The sequence below is a fragment of the Sciurus carolinensis genome, chromosome 1 (assembly GCF_902686445.1).
Source record: "Sciurus carolinensis chromosome 1, mSciCar1.2, whole genome shotgun sequence".
NCBI lineage: Eukaryota > Metazoa > Chordata > Mammalia > Rodentia > Sciuridae > Sciurus > Sciurus carolinensis.
This window is the reverse complement of record NC_062213.1, coordinates 8478420-8496638: the sequence shown is the minus strand read 5'-3', so window position 1 is coordinate 8496638 and position 18219 is coordinate 8478420. Positions and strand designations below refer to the sequence as shown.

The 18219-nt window shown below is 48.2% G+C and overlaps 1 protein-coding gene across 2 annotated transcripts in view; it reads right to left on the bottom strand.

Annotated features, from left to right (window-relative positions):
• The window catches only part of Zfat (zinc finger and AT-hook domain containing), a 210128-nt gene that overhangs the window by 127831 nt on the left and 64078 nt on the right, over positions 1-18219 (bottom strand). For both annotated transcript variants that reach the window (XM_047522686.1, XM_047522695.1), the window contains exons 4-7: positions 11828-12013; positions 10038-10188; positions 3455-4905; positions 2408-2640 (exon numbers count right to left, since the gene is read on the bottom strand). In XM_047522686.1, coding sequence (XP_047378642.1) covers positions 2408-2640; positions 3455-4905; positions 10038-10188; positions 11828-12013 — 2021 coding nt within the window. The remainder of the gene's footprint in view (positions 1-2407; positions 2641-3454; positions 4906-10037; positions 10189-11827; positions 12014-18219) is intronic.

Sequence of the window (18219 nt, the reverse complement as noted above, 5' to 3'; positions counted from 1 at the left end):
AAGTTAATTGTGCTGACAGTCACATAACTATGGACATAATAAAGTCACTGATGTTTAAATGAACAAATTGTATAATATGTGAATTATGTCTCGATAAAGCCACTACCAAAAAGAAAATTCCTGGTAATGTGCCTTGGAGATCCACATAAAACATTGGGAGATAGCATCTTCACTGTCAGGGCAAAAACATCTGCATGAGGGGCGGCAGAAGACTTCCTGTGTCAGCTTGCCATCGGAACGCTTGGCTTCATCACAGAAGCGACTTACAGGCTCAGAAGACAAGTGATGTCTAACTCAAAATACTGGGACCTTTTCCGTAAGCGATGCTCCTGATACAGCAGCAGTTCTCCTGCTTCTTAGAAAACGCTGACAGTAACTCAGCATCCTGGCCCATCTTACCACACTTGAAGCCCCGGCTAGAGCTGAAGGCCTCCTGCTTCAGAAGCAGAAGCCACTGCTCATCTTTGAACAGGTCTCATCTGAAGACTTGCAAATGTCAGTGTGGCGAAGGTGGAAATCTGACTTCAATGCTACTAAGAAAACGTGGGTCCTGACAACAGGCAGGACAGCACCACCTTTACATGCCTGGCCGGGTCATGCTCCCTTACTCAGAGCACTCGCTTCTCCTTTGTCCCTATGCAAAGATGGTCACTCGCACGGTGACAACTTGCCCACTCTTTGGAGTCTGCAGCTCAAAACCTCAAAATCCATGATACTACAGGCAACAGTGCTTACTCCAGGCCAGGCACTGTGAAGAGAAACTGACATACATCCCCTCGCTTCATCTCAGCTAAGCATGGGTAAACTGAGGCACAGAGTGGTTACATGACTCGTCCCAAGGCTACCCACGGTAAGTGGGATGCCAGGGTTAACACCCAGTAGCATGTTTCCTGCTCTCAACTGCCACCCTATAGGTCTTCTCCCAAGAACTGGTGCTCACGCCAGCTTCTCTCCCTCTCGACCGCAGAAGACTTTGCAGCAAAGGCACCTTAGTGAATCTGCCACTTCCAGTCTTCTTGCTCTAAGAGGGAACTGGAAGCAATGACAAGCAGACAGTAATTCAATAAAAAATTACAAACTGAATGCCTTGATGACCTGCTCACGGGGGGGGGGGGGGAGGAAGAAGAGGAGGAGGAGGAGGAGGAGGAAGGGACAAACAGGGAGGGAGAGGAAATGTGGACCAGGAAGTGCCAGGTGCCAAGCAGAAGCCACACAGAGGCAACCACATGGCCAACGCCCTGCCTAGTTCTTCACCTAGAGCATCCCATGCCACCTCCCAGTATCCACAGAAGAGCTCCACACAGAGACAAACACCTGTGTACACATGGGGGCATGTAAACACATCTGTACATAAAATGTGTGTGCATGTATCTGAGTTTGTATGTGTGCATGTATGTAAACGTGTGTGCAGGCATATAATGGAACTTTATGTATATGCTTCATACAAAATGCTACGAAAGATCTCAGAAAGGACATCTGATTTGTCCAAGGTCACACAGCGTGTAGGCATGCTGGGAACAGTGTTGGAAGCCAGCATTCAGCCTCAAAACCCACAGTATCCAAACACCTCGACTTCACCCTTTGTGACAAAACACCTGGGAGGTTCCAAAACCATGGCAGCACACCAAATTTCTGAAGCTTCATTTTGTGCTGTCTGTACTATTAAACAGCATGCAATCAAAACAGAACCACACCTGGGCCAGGTGTGCCTCCTTGAAGGAGGCTCAAGTCACTCTCAGGTGTCAGCCTCTTGAGTCAATTTGGAATCTACAAATGTGAGCATCCATTCACTGTTACACGATCTCACACTGGAGAACTAAACAAACATTACCACTGTGAATACCAACAGCACCTCAAATTAACACATCACTTTTTTTTAATAAAAGTGCTTCGCAGACACTATGAGTGTTTCACAACAAGTAACATGATAACATGACAGCAGAGGTCACCAGCATTCTCTGTGTTCTTATATGTGCCCAATACTCTTCCTAGTATAACCATCTGATCTAATTTATCTAATTTAATCTCCCAATAACATTTGTTGGCAGCTATTTTCATCATCCCCCTTGCTGGTAACTTGTCAAAATGTCATTTCAGAAACCCTTGCTTTATTTCTATTCTGTAGACCTTCTTCTGGAGACTTTTCTCAGATGCTGACAAATCTGCACAGAAAGCAATTGGTTCGATCTAACCTTTTTTTCAACATATTAGTGACTCCTGCTGTGAAAGCAGTCCAGTGGCGCCTTCCGTGGAGGAGGAGCTGTGGAGTGGGAAGGCACTCCCTGCTTTCGGGACTGGACGTCCACATGTGGACGGCCTGCAGCAAGGGACACCTCCATAAGCATCAATCTGAGAAAGCAATGAGCACCCAGGGGAGACAGGGCTGCCACTTGGGCGTGCTACTTACCAGCTCTGTGTGAACTTTAAGATGTGCCTGTAGCTTATATTTATCTGGAGTCGAGTAGTCACAGCCGTCAGTGGGACACTTCAGCAAGATGTTACTGTGTTTCTGAATTACATGGCGTTTAAGGCAGTTTTTGGTGATGGAAGAATAATGACACTGGGAGCAATAATACAGATGTTCCCGGGTGTGGGTGCGGACATGCATGTCAAAATGCACTTGGTACCAAAAAAGTTTGCCTAAAAAAATATTTTCACATGAGAACAAGGAAGTTTCTTTTATACTGAATTTGAATTTTTTTAATTATTATTATTTTTTAACTACTACATCTCTCTCCCTCGCAAGCTTGTCCAGGCCACCCTCAGCCTTTCCACCACATTTCTGTCTGGAAACTACTTCTCAAAGTAGTTTCCAGACTGCACATATTAAGGTGCTATCATCTTGTGCATGTTGTTAGGGACAGGGAGGGGAAAAGAAATGTTTGTGAGGACCAAATACTACGCTGCACATGCACAAACAAAAGAGTCTCTAAGCCCCACTGGCAGTCCCCAACCCAGGTCTGGAGCTGGGCTCCCCACTCCCTGCACCCCAGCTCCCAGGAGATCCAGTAGCCGTGCGTTTACTGTGCGCTGGAAGGGTGCCGTTCGGGGCCACTCTACAAAGAGCTGTGGCCACTTTCATACCCTCTCTCTGCTCACCCAGAATGTGGCCACAACTCACAGCTCGACTTGACACCTGTCACATACCAGAAGAAAGATTCTTCTTAGGCAGAGTGCTGGTAGAGGCTGTGTGTAACCCTCCGCATGCGCACGTGACCACGCCAGCACGGTCTACTGCGCAGTCATCCTGGCTGCCTCCAAAGACGCCAACTGCTACCTTCAACACGGGGTCACCTGTTCCTATCTACCATGGAGGAGGGTGGCTCGTTTAGGAGGTGTTCTTTGCAAAGAGACATGAGCTCCAGTGGAGCCCGAGGTGACAGAGCTGGGCATGGACAGGGCTGCTGGGAAAGAGAGCTTCACTCAGCGCACGCCCAGTGCGGCCTTTTCTTACCACAGTATTCACACTCCAGGTCTCCGTAAACCTTCCGGATCCTCTCGCACAGGCCCGTGTTCATTTGCTTCTTCTGCAAACTGTCCAGGACCTTCATAAATGCAGTGCTGCCAGGCCGGTGCTCAGAGGCAGATTTACAAGAGTCAGGACGACCCAAGATGTCCCCACTATCAGTCACCTGAGGAAGGAGGTCTGCAGTCTCAGCTGGGTTTGACCTGAGACACCTGCTAGGATCTGGTTCACTGGCTGCAAGGGCAGCCTCCTTCTGGCCCTCTCTTGGAGGGCTCTCAGCACGCTCAGTCTCCTGGGTGGATCCTGCACTTTTGGCCTTGGGTAGCAACAGTGTGACTTCCTGCCCCTGAGTTTGGGCTGAGCCTCCGTGCTGGGCTCCTAGGGTCTTCTCAGCAGCAGCAGCAGCCTCAGGAGAGGAGGCATCATTTTTCAACAAAAAATCGTCTGAAACCACAGCAAGAGAATGCAAATCTGATGTGACCACGGTGGTTTCCAGCTCGCAGGGGGACAGGGCAGTACTTTCAGCCTGAGTGGTGCCCAAGGGCACAGCCGAGTCAGGCATTTGCACGGGGACTTCCAGCTCCTTCTGGCCCTCCTCCTGCTGAGCATCCTCAGGACAGGCCTCCTCCTTGAGCACATCCATCCCCTGGCAAACACACTCCTCCTCCACGAGCTGCAGCTGGTCCCCCAAGGCCTCTTGTTGGATGTCCCCACCGGGTTCCAGGAGGCAGAAGCTCTGGTTGATGGAGCTGGTGAAGACCAAGGCCTCCTGAGCTGCCCCATGCACCTCTTTGATGTGGGAGCGCAGCCTGATGGAGCTGACGAACTTCTTGAGGCAGATGGCACAGACATACACAAAGGGGTGCTTCCTGACATGCAACTCCAGAGCCTGGTACTTGGTGGCCCCATGGCCACAGAGCTCACAAGCAAAGGGCCACTTGTCACCGTGGACCAGCATGTGGCGGTCACGGTCCAGTTCATTCTTGAATTTGCGCTCACAGATGTGGCAATCATAGAGCAGCTGCCGCTTGCCCTCCCTGGTCATCAGGCGGAGCTCATCCAAGGCCTCCTTGACCTTCTTGTCCTGCGGATCATGTGTGTCCCGGATGTGCTTGATGAGGTTCTTGACGTCAGAGTACTTCTTCTTGCAGAAGCGGCAGTGCTGCTTGATCTTCTTGTGCACCCGCTCGATGTGCACCTTGAGGTGGCCCTTGCTGAGGCACGTGAAAGAGCAGTAGTCACAAGCAAACTTCTCCCCGGTGTGCTTGCGCAGGTGCACGTTGAGGTTGGCCTTGATGGCGCTGGCATAGCTGCACTGCGGGCACTTGTATGGCTTCTCATTGGTGTGGATCCTCAGGTGGGCCTGCAGTGAGTGCTTGAACTTGAAGACCTTGTTGCAGTACTCACAAGTGAAGATTTTCAGCTGGGTGGGACCTAGCCTAGAGACAGAAGACAGTAAAGTTACCTTCCTCAGTAAGCAAGCACCAAAGGCTTAGTAGTGAACTCAATGGGGCAGAGGACAGGTGAATGCATCATTCACTCAACAAATAGGACCAGAAGGACAGCTGGTCAGACACAGACCAGACAAAACAGCAGGTCCTGGTCCCGTAGGGAAAGAGAAGTCAGGTCAGAAAATACTGCAGGTCAGGGTGGCCAGTGCTGAGAGGTATGTATGCAGGGCAGAAGGAGAGAGACTCCAATGTGGATGAAGGTAGCTGGGAAAGACTTGCTGAAAGAAATGTCTTAAAGAATAAGAAAAAAGGCAAAGGGATGTGAGATTTGTCACTCACACAAGCACAACAGTAACCATGTGTGTTACAAAGCTGATCTGTATGCATTCTGGAATTTTTTTTTTTTTTGACAGATGGAGTCTTACTGGGACGAATTTAGTCTCCATGAGAGTAGTTTGTTGTTTAGGGTCAGGGGGTCCTGTTTGTTTTTGGTACTGGGGATTGAAGCCGGGGCACTTTACCACTCAATCACATCCCCAGCCCTTTTTATTTTTTTGAGACACAGTCTTGCTAATTTGCTTAGGACCTCACTAAGTCACTGAGACTGGTCTCAAACTTGCCATCCTCCTGACTCAGATTCCTGAGTCGCTGGGATCACAGGCATGCACCACCACGTCCAGCTTGTTCTGCTGTTTTGATAATCCAGACCTGCCTGTTCATTTCAACCACTGTTGGGGTGACTTCATTCCCATTTTGCAAGCTTCCATATAAGGGCCACTCATTAGTGAAAGACCCTGGGTCTTTTTCCAGGTCCTTGCTTCTTCCAGGAGAAGAAAACCAAAAAACCAACTTATCTAATTGTTGGATTTAGAACAAATCCTAGAATTCCCTGGCTGAGCTCCGCCTCTCCCTTTCTGGTGAGGAGATGCCTGGCTGTGCAGATGGCAGGGGCTCAGCCTGGGTGGCATCTGCACACCAGGCCAGAAGTGGCTCCACCTGGGGGTGTGAGCAGCAGGCTGCCTCACACTGCAGCACAGCTAGAAAGATCAGTGCTGCTCAGTGCCAACCCCACGGCTGTCAGAGGCAGAGCTGACATCAGACTCTGTCCTCCTTCATCAGGGCTGGCTTAGAGCTCAGATGGGAAAACAGCATTGTCATTTATTAAATGCATACACATTTAAACAAATGACTGCCAGTGATTAACAACTGCCAATGTGTAACAGACACTGTCAGATTTTGCATGTGGTAGAAAATAAAAGCATAGTGTGCCTTGTGGAGCCTGCACCCTTCAATGTGAATGCTGAACAAGACAGAGCACCAACCAATGATTATTGAGTACCTCTAACATGGCCAACTCTACATCGACTACTTAATCCTATTATACCCATTTTACAGATGAGAAAGCTGAGCATTTACCCAACATCTTACAACTGGTAAGTGATCAGAACCCAAGCAGACTACCTGCTTCTAGAGCCTGCTCACTCATCCTTCCCTCTACTGCCTGAAATGACTGATGCAGACAGCATCCCCAGTGATCCTGCACATGGAGAAGGCTCCCTGTATGGGGCTTTGCCACTGTTGAAATGGCAGTATTGTTTCTGAAATCAGCACATGACAGTCACCAAAGTACTTCATACGCACCAGGGACAGAAACAGGCAGAGGAAACCAGAAAGGCAGGTAGGACTTCCTCTGTGGCTATCACTGTTCCCTCCCAGTGGGGTGTCCGGTGAGCCAAAAAGGACCTGTGACGCACCAGTACTCATGCAGAGCTATTGATTAGATACCATCAAGCTTTACCTACTACAACCGTACAGTCTGCATTGATAACACTGTCCGCACAACCAGCTCTGATCAACACAGGTAAACTCATCTCTAAAGTAATACCCTTTAAATGAACTGCAGTCCATAAACACCAGTGGGTACGACTCACATGATATAATTAAAATATTCAAATTTGAAAGTTACTCGTATGCCTGCATCCTCATGGCATATTTAAGGGAAGTAATTTGGACCTTTCCCAAATGACAGAGATATCCAGAAGGTGATACATTTTATTGGTATGAAGGACATTGAAGAAAAAAAAAAAGTCCTGGATTCATAATGTTAATTAAATAAACAAATCCCAGCATTTCCTCCTCTAATGCAAGATCAAAATGGTCTTAAGAGAATCTTCTGAGTTTTTGCATTATTAGACAAGTACCTAGCAAAGTCCTGCGTGCCCTGTTCCTGGCAGAGGGAGATAAATCTGATGAAGATGCACAGCATCTGGCCTTTGACTCTGAGCACAACCACTATGTCTATGAGCAGATGCACAGGGACTCAGGTCCATACAATTTCCACTAGATTATTTTACTCCAATGTTGCCCATTCAGCGAGAGACCTACTGTCACGCTGCATTTTAGAAAGAAATCGGGCAAACTTTACAAGTTCATATAACTTAGCCCAGTTGATCCACCTCTGGGAATCTACCTGAAAGAAGGAATTTAGATGAAGGTGCTCCTTATCTGTTTTCCACAGTCATTAAGAACAGAAAACTGCTTGAGGGCATCAACACAGAGAACTACTTTCTTGGTATATTTCTTTTTTTTCACTCATTCATTCATTTAGAAAAGGGTTTCGGGCACTAGAGATACAAAAGAGAACAAAAGCAAACAACACCTCCTCTCTGGAGCTCACCCTGCTAGTTTCCAGTCAGCAGTAGGGACCATCAGGTCCCTGCTGGAAGGAAAAGGCAGGATGCTTCCAGCACCTAGTTCATGGCAGACGACCTTGTCTGGGGGAAAGGGAAGGCCTCCCCTGAGGACAGGATGTCTGAGCAGAGAGCCAAAGAACAAACAGTAGCTAACTAAGGGTGTGGGGAGGAGCCACAGGTACCACAAGAGAGACCAGAGAGTGGCTGGAGTAGGTGGCTGAAGCTCATGTTTCTCCAGGAGGAGCAAGGAGGAGGAGACTGAGGTGGGAGGGCCAACCTTGGAAGACCTGTTCTATGGAGATCAAGGCAAACCCTTCAAGGTAACAATCAGATGAGCATTTTAAAAATCATCTCATTGGCTTCCAAGTCCAGAGCTGAGTAGAATGCACTACATCCTTAATAAGTTAATGCATACAGTTAAGAAGCATAAAGTTTGTGATTAATTTGAGTAATAATGAAAATATAATGTGACTAAGTTTCAAAAACGAGATACAAAATCACATATAAAATATAAACTCAATTTTATAAAATGAATATGCTGAAAAAAGGCCATAGGGAAATACATTAAAAATATTAACAGTCTTTGGGTAATGAGATTACAAATTATTTGTTCCTTAGCTTTCTGGGCTTAGAAAATTTTCTATATAAATCTGTATCATACCTGTTTAAAGAAAAAAAATGATATAACCTAAGTGTCTTAATCTATACTTTACAGAACAAAGTTCTCATAAAAAAAAAAAAAAGCTGCCTTTCTTAACTATTCTATAATTGACACAATGAATATTAAAACATGCCTAACAGGAATGTGGCCTAGATCTGTTGATGGAATTTTGAGTACTAGGGTGTCATTCGGCTGAACCCCTCCCCAACAGACCCTGAATACTGTGATAATTAGTTGAGGTCTGCAAATCCCCCTAAGCTGAGACAGAGAACAATCAGGAGATTCAATTCTATTACAGATTTGTCAGGGGAATGAGTATTCTTACAAGTCCATCGAAGACTTCAGTTGTTCATATGTACAAGAACGGAGGACTGAGGCTACCAATCATGGAGCAGACCCTGTGATGTGACAGTGTAGTGGTGTGACATGTGCGAGGCACCACACTCATATCTCGTCATTTATTCTCACCAATGAACTAAGATTCCACCAGACAACTGTTTGCCAGGGTGACATGACCAAGGGCAAACGACTGTGTTGAGCTGCACAGAGTGCGAGGTTCACAGGGTAGGGGCTGGGTTGGACTCTGTCACATGCCAGCACCCAGCATGTAACAGGTGCTCGGCTTGCTGCATTGAACTCAGGGAGAAGAGTCTGGAGCCAGCGGAGGGTGGTCCAGTCTTTAGGCTTGAGTTCTACTTGAGAAGACCTCACTTTGCCTCTTCTAGAAACAGGGAAACACTGGGAACTGGCATCCCTTTGTCTTTGCTCTTAGATGGGAAAACATTTTCAGACTTCTGCAGGGACATATCAGAGCTGAGACACCCGCCCTGGGAGGAGGGCATAAGGAAACATGCTCCTTCACACAGGGTCAGATTGACTTCTCTCTGCATTGGGAGCATAGAGTTTAATGGTGGTTCAAGTTTGAAGTAATCATATCCTGCCATGCAACAATTTCACTTCTATCAATTTATCCCACAGGAAGTCTAGAAGTATGGGAAGATGAGTGTTCAAAAATGTTTATCACTACACTGTCCATCATAGCAAAATCTGTCTATTTAAAGGACAACAGGCCCACATGATAGCAAATACAGATTTCTGCAGTGCTGGGAATCAAACCCAGGGCCCTGCAAATGCCAGGTAAGCACTCCACCAGTGAGTTACATCTCCAGCTCTTAATATTTTTTAAAATGAAAGGTTTCCATGGTGCAGTTTTTTAGAAGTTGAAAACAGTACACTTGGTATTTCATGCTTGAAAAACATAATAAAATTAAAGCAATGTGTGTTAATGTATCATGAAAAAATTATGGAGACATGAACCAAACTACCAATAGTCATTAAATCTGGAAAAGGGAACTATGGTTTACATGAACTCACATCATCTGGGATGTCTAAACTATAACATTATTGCAGTACTTTTAAAAGAGGGGAATGAAGACTGTTCATAATATGTGCAGTAGAGAAGTCAGGCTATACTTATATCTTTCCTAATAAAGGTCAAGCACATTCGCTTGAAGTGAAATGCTCCACACTTTGTTAAGACTATCGGTGCCCAGTTCCAAAAGCAAGTTGCTGTGCCTTGCATTTCAGAGGCAATATGCACTAGGACCTGTAATGGAGAGTGAATTCTTTCCTTAAGTCAAGAAGTCAGCATCCTTTACAATTAAGCTTGCAAACAGACAGCAGGCAGACAAACTAACACTTCTTGCACTCTGTGGAGGTCACTTGTGCTTATCTCCAGCTGGGGTCACACAGGGCAGAACACTTACCTGCTTGACTTCATGGGTTGCTCGTAGGGGGTCTGTTGAATGGCGTATTCCTGGTACCCTCTCCGTGGCACCAGGTCTGCTGCGGTGGTCTCGGGATTTGCCGCACCTGTTTCAGGGGGCCCCGCCTCTACTGGAATGATCTTGGTAGCACCTGAGATGCATGCACAATACACTGCTTACTGGGCGGCACTAGAAAGGCACTGACCCCTCCCAGCAGAGGCAGTGCTGCTGGAAGGCTACTCCCTTATGGGAGGAGTCCTGTGCAACACACTAGTTATCCTTCAGCTGACACATTTAACTTGAATGTGCGCCTGTGCACTCTAGTGCATGTGTGCACGTGTGTGTGTGAGGGGAGAAGGGGCAAGTTTTCTTATCCATCTAAATGTACTCATGATGGACATTTCCACTTACAAACATGTCACATGCAAGGTTTTAATCAGAGCCACATGTGTTGAGCTTTAAGCACAGGCTGCATGGAGACAGCATGGAAGGGCAAAAGAGAGTGTAGACAGGAACTTACACCATCTGGGGTCAGTCCCAAGTATGACATTACCTTGACATCTCTGGATTTCTCCTTCCAGACCATCATTATGATATGAAAAGTTCAGAATAAAAAATCTCAAAGGTCCCCTTTGCATCCTGGATTTTATATGAGATGATCAAAGACCACTTTCTAGCAGCGGACCCCTCACACATGCATACACATACCAAGGATGCATGTGCATGTGCCTGAGTGTGCCTGGACCTGTGTGGCAGGGTGAAGGGAGGAGTCAAGTGCTGTAAAGAGAAGTTTCCAACCGACCCCTTGTTTCTGGAATATCAAAGAGAACTAATTACACTTTCACCTCACTTGTCAAAATCTCAAAATATTGCCACTAAATTTTGAGAAAAACTGTAGAAACTCTCTAGCAACCACTGAGAATATAAAACTCTCCTCTGAACAGGATAATTATTCAGAACAGAATAATACTGTTCTGAAGTTAAATGGGGCAAAGTGACTTTCCAGAAAGTTCTAGCCACCTAATTTTACATTGTATATTCTGTAGTGATTGCCTGACTTGGCAGAGAAGTATTTATTCAGTTTTCACTTAAAATTGTGAGTTACTATTAGCATTGGAAATAGATGCTTAAAAGGCAGTAGTTATTCTTCAAAATCCTGAACTTGATCTTGTAAATTTTTTGATAGCTACCATTCCAAATGAATAGAAAAAAAGCAAAACATTATCATACTTTGAAATCTACTATTATAAGCTACTTTTTTGTTTAAAATGTCCCATCCTGGAAGAGACTAAAAAATAGCATAACATACCCACCCATCATTTCACATAAAATGAAATGGAAATTTCTCGTATTATACAATATTAGGTGAACCCACTAAAAATGCAAATAGTTAAGCAAAGTTCCCTGGGTCTGGGAACAGCTGCATTTATCTGAGCTGAGTGAGCTGCCTTCCTGGGAGGAGGCAGGTGCTGGCGGTAAGGGAGGGGACCTCGGTGGAGGCTCTGGAGGAACACAAGTCAGTGCTCCTGGTGAGGCCGACGTAGAGACCCCACAGCAGGTGAAGGCACAGGGGCAACAGCCCTGGCTACCCCACACATTACCCACGCAGCCCTGGGTGGGAAGTAGTTCTGCTGTCATCCCACACTCATGAGTGACTGAAGGAGGGCCCCGTCAGCAAACAAGACACCAAGACCACAGGTCTGAGCCAAAACTCCCAGACTACCCTGCCAGGCTGCCCTGGGACACCGTGCTAAAGGCCCATTCTGTCGTTCCCCGCCTGTCATGGGCACCTGGAATGGCTTCGTGAGCAGTTAGAACCACACTGATGATGGGCTTCTTGGCTCCAGAAAGCTGTCCCGCCTCCTTTCCCGAGATCTTCTGGACTTTCTCTGTTTTCTGCACCCGAGGTCTTTTCGGGGCCTTTTCTCGATCATCGTCTTTACACTTCTTTTCTAGTTCAAGGTCCGACTCATTACCTAGGGAGTAAATGCCAAGATATATAAACTATCCTTTCAAATTAGTAACAGGTCACTCATGGGGTGGTGACAGTAAAGGAGGTGGGTTTCTGTCCCTCTCCTCGGCCCACAGAGCCACACAGACGCCCTGTCACCTCAGGCACCTCCTCGTGGCTTGCCACTCCTTCGATGTGATGCACATTCCACACACCCAGCCCAGCCACCACTGGGAGCAGGAATCACTGCGGGGTGAAGCGGACACCAGACTCAACAATAAACAACACTGCAGAGAGATTCACAGCCTGCCAAAGAAGCCACTCCATACCTGGCTTACACTTCCCAGTGCCTCTGCCCGCAGGTCTGGACCTGGTAGGTGTAACAAGTGAGGCAGGCGGGTCCTTCCCTGGCAGCAGCCCAGCAGAAGAAACAGATATGCAAAAGGTGCAATCAAGAGCAGTCTGCTCTGTGCTGAATGGAACAGGAGGATACGGAAATGAAGATTCCATCCACGAGGTCAGAAAGGCTTTAGAGAGAAGCAACCTTCAACTGCGCATAAAAACCAAGGTAACTAAAGCAACAGCTGGGAGTAGTGGACCAAGCACAAGCAGGTATGGGGGGTCAAAGGAATTGGTATGGTAGGAAACAGGGGTGCCCCAGGCTGAGAAAGGAAAGACAAGGAGTGCTCCAGAGGCTCTGACTCATGGGGAACGAGGGCATAAAATAAATCTGGTAGAAGCAGTAAGCCCAAGTCTTGGAAAGCCTTGAATGCCCAGGAGGAGTCTGGAATCTTTCTTCGGTGCATTCTAGGGGGTGAATCTCCAATGCTCATGGAGCCCAGTCAAGTAGCTGAGTGAGAGAAGCTGTGAAGTGGGATTGAGTAACAGAGCACAGGACTGACTCCCTGTTCAGAGGGTGACTCACATCTTCTGAAGATTCAAAAAGAGAAATCTAATTGTTCAAGGCTGACCCTAATCTAGAATTCCTTAAAGCAATCAGGAGCCAAACAAAACATGTCTAGTTCCCAAGGGACAGCGGGCTCCCAGGTGCACCTCTGGAAGGCAAAGGCAGAGGACCAAAGCAGACCAAGCCAGGGAACAGCTGGACCAAAGCCAAGCTTGGAGTGTGCATCAGCACCATGGAGGGTGGGCTGGAGGGGCTCAAAAAGCACTCCAGTACACCACAGGACAAGCCCGTCGCCACGGCAGCAACGGCAACCCTCACACAGGAATGTGGCATCCACCAGAAGGGTAAGGACAGCTTCTCTGCTACAGCTGAGGAGCACAGAGAACTCTCTGAATTTAATGCAGATGCAATTCATTCGAGCTCCCTAAGAGAGAAGGAAATACAGGAAGGACAGGTGGGGGGTGCTCTCTCAGCATGAAAGTCATCAAATCTGCAATACCCTGCCTCGGCCCCTGCTTCAGAGGGCATGCCACTCCACATAAGCCTTTTTCAGAGTGCGTTTGGGGTGAACGGGTGGGCACAGGACAGGTGGCAGGCAGGCAGGCACAAGGAGGGGGTTTGGAAAGTGCTGAAATGTGGGGTTATCAGGGAGGTGCTACCAGAGCCAGGCGGCAGTAAGAAGTCAGGGGAGCGGGAGAGCCAAGGGAAGCAGGAAAGGCAAAGTGGCGATGTTTCCTGGAGTCCAGGCAGCCTGCAGCGGTCCAACACAAACTACCAGTAAACACACAGAGGCAGCCTGGAGGAGGACGGACTGATTCCTGGAAGGAGAGTCCCCTCCAGGGGAGGCCAGAGAAAACCTTGGCTAATGAGGCACAGTAAGAACAAACAATCTCAGTCTCTGTTCTACAACTGAAAGCTGTTGGTGCTTGGCCTATAGTCCAGGTGCTTGGATGGTCTCTAGACCCAGTAAAACAGTGTTAGGGAAGTTTAAAATTGACTGGAAAAGGTCTTTAATTATATAATTAGAATCAATGTTCAATACGTTAACATCAAACTGAAGAGAAAAATGAGTAGCTAAGCGCATGAATCCAAAACCTCGCTCCAAAGCCAAATCAAGAACCAACACTGATGTCCATCCTCGAAGGACACAGGACAACTACGGGGGCACACAGGCAGAGCTGGAGCTGGAGGCGTCCAAAGCTGCCGTCAGAGCCCACATTTTGACAGGCGTGGTGTGTACCATGCCCCACAACAGTGTGGGCTTTATTTATTTTTTAGTGGCTATAACAAAAACATTTCCAAAGGTCTACAAATTGTCTGAGTCATAGAAGTCTTTTTTGTAGCTTGCATACTGGGTGATACACGTGCATAAACAACTATAGCAGAATATGCTGGTTGCTACAAGAAGGTAGGACAACATCTATGGAATTTTTGCCCTTAAAATGATGCTTCACTGTATAATAGAATTTGCCATGGGACACAATTCAATATGTAGGTGATATGCCAGGAATAGATACATGCCCATAAAAAGTACCTGAGAATTAGAGCTCACCACAGCGTAAGCCAGCTGATGGCACGAATCAAAAACTAAACAAGCCCACACACACCATAGCTGGAGTTAGGGGGAGGGGTCTAAAGCATTCCCACTCTGCAGGGAGGACCCAAACCCACTCTGCTTTAGGCAGCAGGCGTGAGCACACTGCAGAGCTGGGTCATGAGCATGGTGCATGGGATGGGGAAGGTTTGGAAGCCTTGTCACATTAAAATCCAGTTTAAAAAACAACCTGAGCTGTGAACAGGACAAGACTGGTTAAGAATCTTGCCTCTCGCCAACTCTTTAGCAGCTCCTGCTGGGAGGTACCCAGTGCTGGTTCCCACCCTACCCACTTCCAGCGCCTGCCCCTCCTTGAGGGCAACTGCCCCTCCACAGAGCTGAGAAGCTCCTGCAGCTGTGCTAACACCTGGGCCTGCAGGACCTGGGCTTGGCCAGTGGTGTCTGGGAGGAGGGTGCTAGAGCTCTGAGAGGAGCTCTGCCCTAGAAGGTGAGGTACTGCCCTGGACATTGCCACACCCCCGCCTAGAACTATAGTGGGGCCAGCCACCAGGAGAGGGCAAGGAGAAGCCCAGGGTCACAAAGGAAAAGGGAGATCCTGGAACTTAATGGCACAGCTGTGCTACGGACCCAGCCCTGGACCCAAGGCCCAGACACCTGGTCACATAAGGAAGACTCATTTCATAACTTGTTTTTAAAGATGCTGCTACTAGTAGGGTCTTAACTAACACACTCTCCAACCACCTTACACCTTGACCCTAGAGTCAATCACTTTCTCCTTAAAAATTCGAATCTAAGCCTGACACTTTCTCCTTAAAACCCCTTCAAAGGCTGTGCTCCCATCTTCCTTAGAAGGTGGCAGATAAAGTCCTCCAAGATTTGCCGTAAACCAACCATCCCACTATCCTAGAATGACTAGGCCATGACTCCACGCACACACCCTCACCCCATGGGCTCCAACAACATGAACCACAAGTCAACCAAGCACCCCAAGCTGTCTGCAGCCCTGAACCTGTGCACACACCCTGGGAATAGTTGTTCCTCAAAGGCTCATGTGCCAGAGTCTTGGTGCCCAAAACCACAGTGATGACAGGTGGCGGGGAAAAGAAGGTGAAGGAGTGAGAAATGTAAAAGGCAATAGAAAAAAAAAGGCTGCAAAGACAGAAAGGGTGACAACTCTGTGCCTTCCAACGCTACTGGACAGCCAGCAGCCTCCTGCCTGTGTGCTCTCTGCACTCTCTCTGCTCCTCCTTGACACAGGAGCAGCCACGGTGAAGCAATACAGTCTCCCTGAGCCACCACTGCAGGTGGTTAATGCTGGCAGCCACCGTGGCTGCATCCTCAGAGTCCACACCTGCAGCCCCCAGCAGCAACCTGGGAAAAACCCCTGGCTCTCCCCTGCAATGTCCCACTCCCCAGACTCCCATTTCCACTTCCTGGGACCACATCCAGATAAACCACCTACAGCCACTGTGGCTCCCAGGACACAAGCTAGGACACCCCCAGGACTACCCCAAGTGCACACCTCAGAGAACGCAGAGCCTCAGTTCTCCAGGGCCTCACACTCTGGAGCCACAGCCCAGGCCAGACACGTTCTCTTCTCCAGAGCTTTAGAAGCCTCAGCACTAAGTTTTCTCAAGGGGCACACTGGGCCAGGCACACACTGAGCAGCTAAGGAAGTGGTTCTTGGAGAGGATCTTGGCAGATCGCTCCAGGACTAGGGTCCCATAGAGAAGAGCGAGCATACTCGCCAAGGCCAGTGCTCAGTGCATTTAAGAAGCAACAAATAATTCAGGGTAAGACACCAAACATGTGGAGGCTAAGAAAGGCCAGTATGAAGACCTGGATGCCGCCCAGAGACTCTGGCCACAAGTGCAAGTGTTTTATGTACAGAAATGTCAGGTTCTCCTGCAAGCCCATGTGCTCCTCCTCCTCAGCTCTGACCTGGCTCGAACTCAGCAGCATGGCTACCTGTTTCCATTCCCAGGATGAGTCCATACACTGCAGGCACTCAGCACTTCTTTGTGAAAGTGCAGGAAGCATGAGGGAAGACGAGGAGGACATTTTAACAGATCTTGTTGGGAGTTCTGTGCTTACTTCCTTTTGGACACCAAAGCTTTCATTCCCACTTGACCTGGGTGCTCATGAACTTGCCTGCATCCTCATTTGACCCAACTTTGCACTTCACCAGGTCGACTTTCCACCAAAACACCTCCTGGACTCCTGCTGAAAGTCACTCTGGCACGTGACTTCTCATCCAGCTCACATGTATCATGGCCTTTCAAGAAGGTGTTTTCCTGCTTCCTCTGACTTACTGACTTTCTAAACTTTCCTACATTCCCCCCAGCTAATGCCCACATTCCCTCAAGCTTCCTTTCTTTTGAAAATTCAACAGCTCTGTGATGGGTCTGGGTTCCCCCTCCGTGCACGGTTGCCGGCTTGGTGCAGCTGTGAGCACGCTGTGCACGCACTTGCGTGCACAGCAAGGGGCCTATAAATGGAGCCAGGGAAAGGGGCAGAGGGGAACCCGCACTATGTTCAGAGTCAGAGAGACTTGGTAGGGGACACACTCAACCACTAATAATGGGACTCGGGACAGCTGATTAGTATCCATAAAATAACTCACAAGAAAATAAAATACAGTGAAACAGACCTCAAGGGATTGCTGTGAGAATAAAAGGGCGGCCTCTATGAAAGCCTCTGCACCCATCTATCATCCCATCCAAGCTCATCTTCTGTTCCTTTTCTTCCTTCTGGAAACTTCTGGCATGCTGCCTCTTCAAGCCACACCACACCTTCAGCACTACTCTTATCCATCTGCTTGGGAGTCAGTTCTAATGCACATGAGTTTCAGAAATTATGAAACAGAAGAGATTAGGTTAGTCACCAGAGGCAATCTTGGGGGGCGGGGCAGAGCTCTCTCACCTCTGCTGCTCTGGGGTTCGCAGTGGCCACCAAAGCACCACATGCTTCCACACCACCCTCTCAGAGTAGATTCTGTCTGCAGCAAAAGTCCTGGCTCTTTAAGAAGAGAAATGCAAGGAAGCCCCCACCCCCACACTCGCAGTGACCAAAATCCCTCCTCCTGTCAGACCTGCTTCAGTTTTTTCAGTCTAGAATACCTTGTTTGGAATTTAGCTGTGTTTTTAGGAGTTTTAACATTCCTGCCACACAAATTAAATAAACATATAACACGCTATAGTAGCTAGCAGAGTAACAACTGAGGTGAGAAACTTCTCGGGCAATGACACCACGACATGCTAACAAGAGCAAAAGGTCCGGGGTCTAATCCAGATCTAGTGACCCTAAGACTCCAGCTGCTTGTTGGAGAGGTAGTTACTGTCCAACCATCTCAAAGGAAGACTGTCCACACTAACTGCAGACCACTTAGGGACAGGGATCCACTTAAGACAGGAAGCCCTGTCTGCCCGTTCAGGACATGCACGAGGACCCTCTGAATCGCACTCAGTCATGGCTCCTGGACTGGACAGCAGCGGTCTCCACTTGGTCACCTGAGCAACTCCACTGCCAGGAGCGAGACAGCAAGCACACACAGAGGCACCAGGTGAACGCACACTCCGGGGCACCCAGGCCACCCGCCCCAGCTGTCCTGTGCCCGTCTCCACAACCTCCTACCCGGACTTTTCACACATGGCATGCGAGGTGGCTGCTGCCGAAAGAGGCAGGGATGGCAGCTGGGCTCTCCAGTCTCTGCAGGCAGCTGATTCAATAGGCAGCGTCTCAGGTCCTCCGGGAGCTGGGAGGAGGGAGG